Raw genomic sequence first — 14,130 nt, 5'->3', positions numbered from 1 at the left:
CTGCTGCCCCAGCTCCAGCACCTGCTGCCTCAGCTCCAGCTCCAGCACCTGCTGCCCCAGCTCCAGCTCCAGCACCTGCTGCCCCAGCTCTAGCTCCAGCACCTGCTGCCCCAGCTCCAGCTCCAGCACCTGCTGCCCCAGCTCCAGCTCCAGCACCTGCTGCCCCAGCTCCAGCTCCGCCCCCTCATTACTTCCACAGGTGTCCCTAGTGTGTGCCTGTGTTTAAATACCTCATGTGATCCATTGTTCTCTGTCGCGCTTTTTGTTTGACCGTGTTCGTTAATCTTTCCAGATCGTGTTTATATGTTTTGTTTAGCCTCAGACATGTGTTGTTTGTCCTCAGTGTCTCAGGTTTGCTTTATTTAGTTTGTTTCTTTGTTTGCTTAGTTTGCTTGTTTGGTTCAGTATTTAGTTTATCCTCTGTTTCATAGTGTTTTGTTTTAGTTACCTTTTCTTTTTATACTCCCTAGTGTTCCTTTCTTTGTTAGTTTAAATATGGATAATAAAAAGACTTGCACTTGCATCCTGCCTCCTCCTCCTTGTTACATAAAGCGCGACCAACTGAGGATGTAGCAAGTCTGTATTCGGCGATGCAGGAACAGCAGGAGTTTTTGGAGAGCCTTGTGTCCAAGCTTCAAGACGGACAGCCGCTGGTATTACCCTCATTGATGTCTTCCCCCTGTGAATATGATGGGGAACACGGGACCTGTGAGGGCTTCATCATGCAGTGTTCCCTCTACCTCGACCATTTGTTGTGCCCTACTCCTCCAGAACTTATAAAGGTACTTTTTATCAAGACTTTACTGAGGGGTAGGGCTTCACAATGGGCGGACATTGTGTCTGACCAAAGGCCTGAAAAGGCAAAGACGGTGGAGGGACTCTTTGAGCTACTGAAGCTCAGATTTTCAAGAGCACCAGCAGCTCCCGCTGCTCCAGCCTCAGCTCCAGCTCAAGCACCTGCTGCCCCAGCTCCAGCTCAAGCACCTGCTGCCCCAGCTCCAGCTCAAGCACCTGCTGCCCCAGCTCCAGCACCTGCTGCCTCAGCTCCAGCTCCAGCACCTGCTGCCCCAGCTCCAGCTCCAGCACCTGCTGCCCCAGCTCTAGCTCCAGCACCTGCTGCTCCAGCTCCAGCTCCAGCACCTGCTGCCCCAGCTCCAGCACCTGCTGCCCCAGCTCCAGCTCCAGCACCTGCTGCCCCAGCTCCAGCTCCAGCACCTGCTGCCCCAGCTCCAGCTCCAGCACCTGCTGCCCCAGCTCCAGCTCCAGCACCTGCTGCTCCAGCTCCAGCAGCTCCCGCTGCTCCAGCTCCAGCAGCTCCCGCTGCTCCAGCTCCAGCAGCTCCTGCTGCTTCAGCTCCAGCACCAGCAGCTCCCGCTGCTTCACCTCCAGCACCAGCAGCTCCCGCTGCTTCAGCTCCAGCACCAGCAGCTCCCGCTACTTCATCTCCAGCTCCAGCAGCTCCCGCTGCTCCAGCCTCAGCTCCAGCGCCAGCAGCTCCCGCTGCTCCAGCCTCAGCTCCAGCAGCTCCCGCTGCTCCAGCCTCAGCTCCAGCGCCAGCAGCTCCCGCTGCTCCAGCCTCAGCTCCAGCGCCAGCAGCTCCCGCTGCTCCAGCCTCAGCTCCAGCGCCAGCAGCTCCCGCTGCTTCAGCTCCAGCACCAGCAGCTCCCGCTGCTTCAGCTCCAGCACCAGCAGCTCCCGCTGCTCCAGCCTCAGCTCCAGCGCCAGCAGTTCCCGCTGCTCCAGCCTCAGCTCCAGCGCCAGCAGTTCCCGCTGCTCCAGCCTCAGCTCCAGCGCCAGCAGCTCCCGCTGCTCCAGCCTCAGCTCCAGCAGCTCCCGCTGCTCCAGCCTCAGCTCCAGCTTCAGCAGCTCCCGCTGCTCCAACTTCAGCTCCAGCACCAGCAGTGCCTGCCGCCCACATGGTACCCACTGCTCCAGACCCTGTGCCCGCGGCTCCGGCCGCCTCTGACCCTGTGCCCGCAGCTCCGGCCGCCTCTGACCCTGTGCCCGCGGCTCCGGCCGCCTCTGACCCTGTGCCCGCGGCTCCGGCCGCCTCTGACCCTGTGCCTGCTCCCAGAACTTTGTACACCCCCAGACCAGCTCCCAGGCCAACCCCCAGAACTGTGCCCAGGCTGGTCTCACAGACCTCAAGAACTTTTGCCAGTCCTGGGCATCCTATTTTGTTTGTACCCATGTCTCTCCCTGTCCTGGTCCCCGTGTCTGTGTTTGTTCCCGTTCCTGTCCCTGGTGGTTTTCCTGTTCCCGTCCCTGTCACCATATTTGTGTCAGTCCCAGTAAGTGTATTTGTCCCAGTTCCCCTGCCCAGTCTTGTCCAGTCCCAGTTCCCGGCCACTGTCCAGTCTCCATCCCTGTCTAGTGTCCAACCCTCTGTCCAGTCTAAGCCCCGTGTCCAGTCTTTTGTCCAGTCCTTGTCCCCTGTCCAGTCTCAGCCCCCTGTCCAGTCCTTGTCCCCTGTCCAGTCTTTCGTCCAGTCCTTGTCCCCTGTCCAGTCTAAGCCCCCTGTCCAGTCTTTGTTCATGTCCCCTGACCTGTCTGCATCCCTGCCCAATGTCCAGCCCCCTGTACAGTCTGCATCCTTGTCCAATGTCCAGCCACATGTCCAGTCTCTAGTTCAGCCCCCTGTCCAGTCTGTGTCCTTGTCCAATGTACAGCCCTCTGTCCAGTCTCTGTTCTCATCCCCTGTCCAGTCTCTGTTTCTACCACCTGTCCAGTCTCCGTTCCAGTCCAAATTAGTACCCCCTGTCTAGTTTCCTGACTCTGTTCCAGGCCCTGTGTTTGTCCCCAGGTCTTGTCTAGCCCTGTCTTTTGTTTTTCTGTTCCCTCTCTCTCGGCGCCTCTGGTAGTGGCGCCGTTGAGGGGGGGTAATGTCGCATATTAGCCTGTGTCTGTCCTGTGTTTTTCCCTCTTTTGGTTTTCTGTGCTCCTGCCCTGTTTTCCTGTCTTGTGTTTCCAGCCATGTGCTTTTTTGAGCACATGGCATTGTTTTGTTATTGTTCTGTCTCCGCCCTAGCCCCGCCCTAGCCCTGCCCAAGCCATTAGTGTTGTCACACTGTGTCTCATTTGTAACTCCGCCCCCTCATTACTTCCACAGGTGTCCCTAGTGTGTGCCTGTGTATAAATACCTCATGTGATCCATTGTTCTCTGTCGCGCTTTTTGTTTGACCGTGTTCGTTAATCTTTCCAGATCGTGTTTATATGTTTTGTTTAGCCTCAGACATGTGTTGTTTGTCCTCAGTGTCTCAGGTTTGCTTTATTTAGTTTGTTTCTTTGTTTGCTTAGTTTGCTTGTTTGGTTCAGTATTTTAGTTTATCCTCTGTTTCATAGTGTTTTGTTTTAGTTACCTTTTCTTTTTATACTCCCTAGTGTTCCTTTCTTTGTTAGTTTAAATATGGATAATAAAAAAGACTTGCACTTGCATCCTGCCTCCTCCTCCTTGTTACAATAACACTACATAATTACTACAGTCCGGACCTTGGCCTGACAAAAGTTTCTCTAACTGGACCTTACTGAATTCTAATTAAATACCCCTGCTCTATATTTTTGCCATCTGTACCATTAAAACCTGCACTTGGATCACTAAAACCTTATCTGTTGGGTCTGTTGTGACACAGTACCAATCAAGCTTTAGTTTTAAGGAAGTTAACGTTGGCCACAAGTTTTTTCACCCTGTTACTAACCCAGGTCTAAAATGTTAGCATTTTCCACAAGTTATCTTTCCACCACTCCACTTATAATTCCAATTTAATTGCTCTAGACTGGTCATTTCAAACCATGCTGTAATTCTAGAGAAGCTAATGTTAGTAGTTTTATTTTATATCTATTTTATTTCTCCTTCAGAAATGATCTTATTCAAGATGTTTATCATTTTACTAAACTTTTATAACACTGAAGTTTAGCAAACAAGTAAACATTTTACCCAACGTTTAATTACATCTTAGATATGGCAGCTTGACCAGCAGAATCAAAGGATTTAATTTTCTATGCAATTATATAATTCAGTTCTCAGATGTGGAATTCCATAAGACTGACCTGAGAATCTGCAGTTTACAGTGTGAACTCTTTAGTCCATCAGAGAGCAGCTCCACTCCTGAATCCTGCAGGTCATTGTTACTGAGGTCCAGTTCTTTCAGTGCTGAATCTGAGATGAGTACTGATGCCAGTGTTTCACAGATGTTTTTACTCAGACTGCAGTGATCCAACCTTCACATTTAATATTATAATTAGCTTTCAGAAACTCTAAAATCAAGTAATTGCGCAACCTACAGGGTAAAACCTAATACATTTAATACATTTACCTGTAGCTAACACAATCAATTTGGCTAGTTAAAGAATATCAATAGAATTACAGGCTCAGTGTATGTAAAAGGTACAAAACGCAGCTAAAACAGGTTATATATCCTCTAGTATAGCAATAATATTTAAGGACACTTAGTCCTTGGTAGATTCTTAGTAACCTTAGTTACTAATCTTATTACTAACCTTAGTTAGTAATCTTAGTAATCACATTTCTATTACACTTTGTATATCAACCTTTGTGCAGTTTAGTGATTTAAGATGGTTTTGTTTAGTTATTTCTGGAATATTTTAAATGTATAATTATAATCACCAGATATAACATTATTATTATTATTATTATTATTATTATTATTATTATTATTATTATTATTATTATTATTATTATTATTATAGAATAGTTATTTACTACTATATAAAAAGTATCCCTAAGGAAAATAGTACTTACAGAGCTCGCTGTGTGTTTTTCACCACAGGTAGTAATCTCCTCAGTCCTTCTTCTGATGCTCTGTATTTCTTTAGTTCAAACTTCTCTTGAGTTTCCTCTGACATCATCAGAACAAAGACCACAGCTGACCACTGTGTGGATGAGAGTTCCTGTGTTAAGAGTAATCCTGAGTTCAGGAAGTTCTGGATTTCTCCTGTGAGTGAGGTGTCTTTCAGTTCACTCAGACAGTGGAAGAGATTGATGGTATTTTCAGAAGATTTCTTCTTAATGATTTTTCTCTTAATGTAGTCTACAGTGCCCTTCAGATCCTCTTTTTTTATCTCCATTTCTGGCTGTAGACTCTTGAGGAGCCTCTGATTGGACTCCAGAGTGAGGCCAAAGAGGAAGCGGAGGAAAAGATCCAGGTGTCCATTTTTACTCTTCATTGCCTTCTCCACAGCTGTCTTCAGAAGATCATCCAGTTTGTGTTTATACATCCATTTTATTTTCTCCCACCAGGTCTGGAGGAGTGGATTACCTTCATCACTGGATGTGAGGAACACAAACACAGCAGCGAGGAACTCCTGGAAACTCAAATGTACAAAGCTGTAGAACTTCTCATCCTTTTTAAAGATCTGTGTACAGACTCCAGAGTACACTACAGCTTCTTCTACCTCAATATCACACTCTTTCAGATCTTCCTCATAGAATATGAGCTGTTCTTTTTGTAGCTGAAGAAAGGCTAACTTTGCCAGTTTCAGTACACTCTCTGCTCCAATTTTTTCTCTCTCAGACGATGGAACCGCACCATCCACATTCTGTTCTAGGTTGTATTTCTCACTCTTCTGTCTTGTGTGAAAGATCAGGAAACGAATGTACATTTCTGTAAGAGTTGTGGGAGCATTTTTCATCTCTTTGTCTTTCTTCATCATTTCCTGAAGAACAGAGACTGAGATCCGGCAGAAGACTGGAATGTGACACAAGATATGAAGACTTCTTGCTGTTTTAATATGTGAAATGATTCTGCTGGCTTCATCCTGGTCTTGGATTCTCTTTCTGAAGTACTCCTCCTTCTGTGAATCATTGAATCCACGGATTTCTGTATTGATCAGGAAGTATTTACGTGGGATCTGATTGGCTGCTGCTGGTCGGGAAGTTATCCAGATAACAGCAGAGGGAAGCAACTCTCCTTTAATGATGCCTGTTAGCAGCTTATTTAGAGAGATCTTCTCTTGTGCATTTGATACTTTTATTTGATTGAAGTTTAGAGGAATCTTGCTTTCATCCAGTCCATCTAGAATCAAAGCCACAGTGTACTTCCTGTTTAAAATCTCCATTATATCTCCTCTGCTGAGTTCAGGGTGAAAATAGTGTAAAAGTTCTGGAAGGCTGAGGGGATTGTCTTTAATCAAGTTCAGCTCCCGAAAGGGAAGAAACAGTATGAAATCTAAATCCTGGTTGTGCCTTTCCTCAGCCCAGTCCAGAATAAACTTATGTACAGAGGCTGTTTTACCTACGCCAGCAATTCCCAGTGTAAGAACTTTTGTACCAGACTTATTTTCTCCAGACTGTACTTTAAAAATATCACTGAAGTTGATTGATGTTTCTCCTGGTTTGGGATAAAATCCTTCCATCTGTCTCACTTCATGCTGAGCGTTTACTCCTCCTGTGCAGCCTTTAATCACATAGAGTTCAGTAAAAATGTCTTTGAGAGGAGCATATTCTCCTTCCTGTAACGTCCCTTCATACAGGTTTGCAAATTTCTTCTTAAATTCCTCTTTCATTTTGAATTGGATTTTATCTGATGCAAGAAAGAAAAAAAATCAATTTAAATTAGTCATATATGTGGATATACTGTTACAGTAAAACACAGATAAATAACTATTCTGAAAACATCTGGAACAGATCTTACTTGAAACTTGAAACTAAGCTTTAATTTTCTAAAGAAAAATGTCTACCATGACTGCATTCAGAGTGGGTATGTCTGCGACAACATGTCTTTCTAAATTGTTCATCAAAGTAATATTATACACATGTAGTAACAACAATTATAATAATTAAGTAAGAATAGATATAGATTGAAAGCTTTTTTTCTACAGTAACCCAATGACTGAGTTTACTAAAAAACATCTAGAGAAATTAAAATATTGCCCAGAGTGATGAAAATATGCAGGTTAGGATTTTTGCAAGATTAATTTGATTTTATAATTAATTATAATAAATATATATTTGTGTAGTTTTTACAAAAGCCAAATTAAGATTTACAAAAATATCAATCAAAAATATATCATAACACAAAATGTGGCCAATCTTTTGCATAAAAATATATAACACACAAAACTGCTTTACACCCCAAATGCAAAGAGAAAGTGTATATCACTATAGATTTACAGTATATTAGGAAGACCACAGTGTTTATTGGTAATGTTCATGTATTAACACAGAATAACAGTGATTATTTGATGAGTTTACCTGCAGTCAGTGTAGTAGAAGAGGCTGCTGAACTCTCACTCATTACCTGTCCTCCACCTGCTCCACCTGAGAGCACAGCAGTACAGAATAAGAAACAACATCAGAAAATTCAATCACAAAAACACTGAGCTGAGCACTATTCATTATTATTACTAAACTAATGTTACGACCCTATAGGTCATAATTGCTGATTATTGTTTTGTTTTTCTTTCTGTTTGAGTGTGTCTTCCTACTGCAGGTTACTGCGTGATGCAAACCTAAACTGATTGGTCACCACCAGGGGGAACCAACCATAAAAGGGAACAGGAACAGGAAGTGCGAGGGTGGTGCTTGGCTTCCAACATGGCTCCTGTGTGTTCCTGGTTCCCTGCCACATGGTCTGTCTAAAGTTTGTAGCCGTTAAAGTGTTAGAACTAAGCTGATGGTAAAATCATGTTCTTTGGTGTGAACACTGTTGTTTCTGGTCTCTCAGTGGGGAGAAAATAAGCCTATTCTAACAAGTTCTCTCAGTGGGAGAAAGAGTTTTTTTTTTTTCTAAGTTTTCTCTTGGTTTGATTAATTAGGGAGTTAGGTTAGTGATTTGTATTTCATTTTCTTTTCTTTGTTAGTTAAGTTAGTTCTCTTAATCTTGAAGTTAGTTTTGTTTTGTTTATTATTTTCTCTTTCATCCCTTACTGTTATCTCCCCTTTGATTTAAGCCTTGTATTCTTTACAATTTGTTAAATAAACTAAACCTTTTGACTAACAGGAGTATGTGTGGTTGGGGAACCAGGAGGGCATGGGGGCCTCTTTATTCTATGTTACGGGCTGACCTAGACCAGGTCGTAACATAATTTGGGGGCTCGTCCTGCTCATGTTTTGGGGTCTATTGGCAGTTTTCTTTTGCGTGTGGTGGTATGCAGTAGCTTAATTCTTTTAGTGATGGCTTTTGAACTAGAAAAGTTTGTTTGTGCTCCTTCTATGCATGTGTTTGAGCAGTGTCGGAAGGATGACTTACTGCATTTGGCTGTTTTTTTACAATGTTAGTGTATCACATTCTGCCCGTAAGAGTGTGATTAGGGAAGCAGTGTTACAGAAGTTAGTGGATGATGGAGTGTTGCCTGCTTTGCCTGAGTCAGTTTCTCCAGGTGTTGCTTTAGAGGAAGAGGGTTTAGTTGAGGTGGAAATGGCTTCTCCAACCTCTCCTGGCATAGATCCTGAGAGTCCTGCTCAACGTATAGCACAGTTTGCACCTACTGCTTCTACTCCTGCTCCTGCTCCAGTACAGGATTCCAGTACTTTGTATCCTAATGAGAGGTTGCAGTTGAGTATTCGGCTTGAGGAGCTAAGGTTGGAAGTTAAGCGTCAAGAGCATGAGACTGAACTTCTTCGCTTGCGTGCTACTGTACAACCAACTGTGGCTCCTTTTCCACACCATGGTGCAGTTGCTGCTGCGCGTCCCTCCACTTCTGGTTCAGTCCCTACTTCTGGTCCTGCCCCTGCTGTCTCACCTGGGTTTGACGTAAGTAAGTATATTAACATTGTTCCTACATTTAGAGAAACAGAAGTAGATTCTTATTTTGCTGCTTTTGAGCGTATAGCTACGGCCTTACTTTGGCCAAAAGAAGTCTGGGCTTTGCTTTTACAGTGCAAGCTGGTTGGTAAAGCCCAGGAAGTTTGTGCCGCATTGTCAATTTAACAAAGTCTAGATTATGAAGCATACCGTCAAAGATTTAGAAGTCATGTGAAAACTGCCAATCACACCTTTGTCGAATTTGCTAGAGAGAAGGCAGTTCTTTTTGACAAATGGTGTGTCGCTTGTAAAGTTGAGAATTTTGCTCAACTAAAAGAGCTGATTTTGTTGGAGGAGTTTAAAAATGGCTTGTCTGAGCGTCTTGTAGTTTATCTTAATGAGCAAAAGGTGCGTACCGTTTCCCAAGCTGCAGTGCTTGCAGATGAGTTTGTGTTGACGCACAAAAATGTGTTCTGTTCTCCGCCTCGACAAGACTCTAATTCACAAAAACGATTCTCTTTTAGAAACTCTCAAAATTCTGGCAAAAACACAAATTTGGCTCGACCCGTTTCGAATAGCCCACGTGCTTGTTTTTATTGTCGAGAAACTGATCACTTGATTGCTGCCTGTCCTCTGTTGGAAGCTAAGCCACCACACTCTCAGCCTAAGACATTTGTAAAAACACCCAAAACAGTTGGTTTTATTCATGCTCCAAATGTCTTGGCTGATGAGATTTTAACTGATTCAGTCTACACACCTTTTATCTTAGAAGGTCTGGTCTCACTTACTGGGGATAGTGCAGTTCAGATTCCAGTTAAAATGTTGAGAGACACTGGAGCGGCACAGTCTTTCATTTTAGACTCAATTTTACCTTTTTCTGAGTTTTCTGCTTGTGGTTCAGATGTACTTGTACAAGGAATAGAGTTAGGGGTATGTAGAGTCCCTTTGCACACAGTACATCTCCAGTCTAAGCTTGTAACTGGTAATGTAAACGTAGGAATTCACTCACAATTTCCCATGAAAGGCATTAATTTTATTTTGGGCAATGATCTGGCACGTGGAAAGGTGAATCCTTTGCCTGAGGTTGTAGATGAGCCAGTTCCTCCTGTTGACAATGTGTTCCCTGCATGTGCAGTGACTCGTGCACAAGCACATAAATTTGCAGACCAAATTGATCTTTCTGACACGTTCATGAATTCCGAATCCGCAGTGCCAATAAGTTGTGAAATTTTGCCTTTTGAGATCTTGTCTCAGAATCAGGATGAGTTGGAGTGCAATCCTGTCTCTGGAACAAAATTTGGGAAGGACTTCTTAATTGAGGAGCAGAGTAAAGACCCCTCTCTTTCTAGTTGTAGAGCGAATACAGTTACTGACAAGGAAGTGCATGATAGCGCTGTAGCGTATTTCTACCAAAATGGTGTACTAATGAGAAAATGGACTCCCACATGTTTAGAAAAAATGGATTGGAGTGTTGTTTATCAACTCGTTGTTCCTACTAACTATCGGCAACAAATTCTTACTTTAGCCCATGATCACGTAATGTCCGGCCATTTAGGAATTCGTAAAACTTACCACAGAATTCTGCGCTATTTCTTTTGGCCAGGTCTTAAGCGGAATGTAGTCAAATACTGTCACTCGTGTCATGCATGCCAAGTCACTGGTAAACCTAATCAAGCTATTCCTTCAGCCCCACTTCACCCAATTCCTGTGTTAGGAGCCCCATTTGAGCATCTCATTATAGACTGTGTAGGTCCTCTTCCAAAGTCCAAGTCGGGTAACGTGTACTTGCTAACTCTAATGTGTGCAGCTACTCGGTATCCTGAGGCCATCCCACTTCGCAATTTAAAAGCAAAGGGCATTGTAAAGGCACTTGTTAAATTCTTTTCTACTTTTGGTCTGCCCAAGCATATTCAGACTGCTCAGGGACCAAATTTTACCTCTCGTTTGTTTGCCCAAGTTATGAAGCTATTGCAAATTAAGCATCGCATGTCCAGTGCATATCACCCAGAGTCTCAGGGAGCACTCGAGAGATTTCACCAAACTCTTAAGGCAATGCTTCGCACTTACTGTTTGGATTCCGGAAAGGAATGGGATGAGGGAATCCCCTTTTTACTGTTTGCTATTCGCGAAACAGTGCAAGAGTCTCTTGGCTTTAGTCCTTCCGAATTGGTTTTTGGTCATTCAGTCCGTGGGCCACTAAAATTGCTTAGGGAACAGCTAGTTTCAGAGAGCAGTGAGGAAAAAAGTGTGTTGGAGTATGTTAGTTCGGTTCGTGAAAGATTGTACCAAGCAAATTAATTTGCAAAAACTGCTCTAGCTAATTCTCAGTCCAAAATGAAAGCAAGATTTGACACTCAATCAGTGCAACGAGAATTTAAAAGTGGTGACCAAGTTCTCGTTTTGCTACCTCTGCCTGGTTCAGCACTATGTGCAAAATTTTCAGGCCCGTACATTGTAGAGCGTAAGCTAAGTGCCACAGATTATGCCATTCAAACCCCAGATCGGCGTAGGAAAAGCCGTGTCTGCCACATCAACATGTTGAAACCGTATGTGCCAAGAGAACAACTTTCTCCCATTAGTCCTGATCTGAAACCAGTAGTGCTGCTATTTTGCAGGATGCAGAAAATCCGAGTACTGATGACATAATTTTTCGTGATGGTCTTCTTTTTAGTCCTAGGCTTCAAAATTCTGTGATTTTAAGTGATTTAAATGCCCCTCTAATGCATCTTTCTAACGAAAAGCAAAAAGATGTAATTTAATTAATCTGTGACTATCCTTCTTTGTTTTCTGATGTTCCAACTCAAACAAACGTGCTAAGTCATGACATTGATGTTCAGGGACACCAACCTATCAAGCAACATGTGTATCGTGTAAATCCCACTAAACGTCAGCAAATGCAAAAAGAGGTTCAGTATCTGTTAGAAAATGGTTTAGCCACACCTAGTAAGAGCTCCTGGAGTTCTCCTTCCCTGTTGGTACCCAAGCCTGATGGCTCCAGTAGATTTTGTACTGACTATAGAAAAGTCAACTCCGTTACTAAGCCAGACTCTTTCCCTTTGCCTAGAATGGAAGATTGCATAGATAGGGTTGGGAATGCTAAGTTTGTGACTAAGCTAGACCTATTGAAGGGATATTGGCAAGTACCTTTAACCCCTGCTGCTGCTGAAATTTCAGCTTTTGTGACTCCAGACAACTTTTTACAGTACTCAGTCATGGCATTTGGGTTACGAAATGCTCCTGCTACATTTCAAAGATTAATGTGGAAAATCTTTGCAAATGTAGATAACTGTTAGACCTATTTGGACGATGTTATTTTGTATGCACAACATTGGGATGAACATATGGCAAATCTCCGCAATGTTTTTGACCGATTACAAGACGCAAATCTGACACTTAATCTTGCTAAATGTGAGTTTGGTAAAGCAAGAGTAGTATATTTGGGAAAAGAGGTTGGTCAAGGTGAAGTGCGCCCTCTTGAGGCGAAAGTTCAGGCTATTATTGATGTTCCTGTGCCAAAAACAAAACGTGACCTTAGACGTTTTTTAGGTATGGCGGGTTACTACCGTGGGTTTTGTAAAAACTTTGCAAGTGTTGCTGCCCCATTGACTAATTTGCTAAAACAAGATCAGACAATGATGTGGACTGAACAGTGTGATTTTGCTTTTAATGCTGTTAAGTCTCTTTTGTGTAGCACTCCTGTCCTTAAGGCTCCTGACTTCTCTATGCCCTTCAAGCTCGAAGTTGATGCAAGTGCAATCGGAGCTGGTGCTGTACTTCTGCAAGAAGACCATCAAGGGGTTGAACATCCAGTTTGCTACTTCTCAAAGAAATTTAACAAACATCAAATTGGGTACAGTACCATTGAAAAGGAAGCTTTGGCTCTTTTGTTTGCTTTGCAACATTTCGAAGTCTACTTAGGTTCCAGCATTTTACCTGTAGTAGTCTATACTGACCATAATCCCTTGATTTTCTTATCCAGAATGAGAAACACAAATCAGAGGTTGATGAGATGGTTTTTAATGGTTCAGGATTTTAATCTAGAGGTAAAATACAAGAAGTGAACTGAGAATGTTGTAGCTGATGCATTGTCTAGACTGTAGAAAAACAAATTGTTTTTCATTTTAGGTGTGGGAGTGTTACGACCCTATAGGTCATAATTGCTGATTATTGTTTTTTTTCTTTCTGTTTGAGTGTGTCTTCCTACTGCAGGTTACTGCATAATGCAAACCTAAACTGATTGGTCACCACCAGGGGGAACCAACCATAAAAGGGAACAGGAACAGGAAGTGCGAGGGTGGTGCTTGGCTTCCAACATGGCTCCTGTGTGTTCCTGGTTCCCTGCCACATGGTCTCTCTAAAGTTTGTAGCCGTTAAAGTGTTAGAACTAAACTGATGGTAAAATCATGTTCTTTGGTGTGAACACTGTTTTTTCTGGTCTCTCAGTGGGGAGAAAATAAGCCTATTCTAACAAGTTCTCTCAGTGGGAGAAAGAGTTTATTTTTTTTCTAAGTTTTCTCTTGGTTTGTTTAATTAGGGAGTTAGGTTAGTGATTTGTATTTAATCTTTTCTTTGTTAGTTAAGTTAGTTCTCTTAATCTTGAAGTTAGTTTTGTTTTGTTTATTATTTTCTCTTTCATCCCTTACTGTTATCTCCCCTTTGATTTAAGCCTTGTATTCTTTACAATTTGTTAAATAAACTAAACCTTTTGACTAACAGGAGTATGTGTGGTTGGGGAACCAGGAGGGCATGGGGGCCTCTTTATTCTATGTTACGGGCTGACCTAGACCAGGTCGTAACACTAATTATGATGTTAAATATGATGCTACAGTTTGAAAAGAGGCAGTGATTGGTTTCCCACATGTCGGAGGAGGCATGTGCTCGTCTTAACTCTCCTTGTGTTATAAAGCATTACTAGTGATGGGGGTTTTACAGCTGAAGAGAAGCTCAATGGTTTGGACAATTGGCCACATAAACATATAATAATATAATAAATATAATAATATAATAAAACAGTGTGTAAACATAATATATAATTCATAAGGTTCTGTTATATATAGTGTGATTTTATTTTTTTCTCAGTGCATAATATTCTTTAATAATGTATATTTCTAGGACGGTAAAGGTCAGCCCATACCTCCTCCAATACATGTGAAGTCAGACTCTGCCTCTTTTTCCCCAACTGCCACCAATGCAGCATCACTAGACGACATCACAGCGAGCTCGGACAATCAGCATGACTACTGTACTCTCTCTCTCTCTCTCTCAGACTCCGGCTGCTGATGGAGAAACAGCATGACCTACTGTACTCTCTCTCTCTCTCTCTCTCTCTCTCACTCTCTCAGACTCCGGCTGCTGATTGAGAAACAGCATGATCTACTGTACTCTCTCTCTCTCTCTCTCTCTCTCTCTCAGACTCCGGCTGCTGATG

General features: G+C 43.1%; 1 protein-coding gene across 1 annotated transcript in view; it reads right to left on the bottom strand.

The window, feature by feature from the left end:
- LOC111188581 (NLR family CARD domain-containing protein 3-like) overlaps positions 1–14,130 on the bottom strand; it is a 66,660-nt gene that overhangs the window by 11,616 nt on the left and 40,914 nt on the right. The window contains exons 4-6 of the mRNA XM_049468823.1: positions 7,211–7,276; positions 4,760–6,539; positions 4,048–4,218 (exon numbers count right to left, since the gene is read on the bottom strand). Coding sequence (XP_049324780.1) covers positions 4,048–4,218; positions 4,760–6,539; positions 7,211–7,276 — 2,017 coding nt within the window. The remainder of the gene's footprint in view (positions 1–4,047; positions 4,219–4,759; positions 6,540–7,210; positions 7,277–14,130) is intronic.

The sequence above is a fragment of the Astyanax mexicanus genome, chromosome 1 (genome assembly GCF_023375975.1).
Source record: "Astyanax mexicanus isolate ESR-SI-001 chromosome 1, AstMex3_surface, whole genome shotgun sequence".
NCBI lineage: Eukaryota > Metazoa > Chordata > Actinopteri > Characiformes > Acestrorhamphidae > Astyanax > Astyanax mexicanus.
This window is presented reverse-complemented; position numbering and strand designations above follow the sequence as displayed.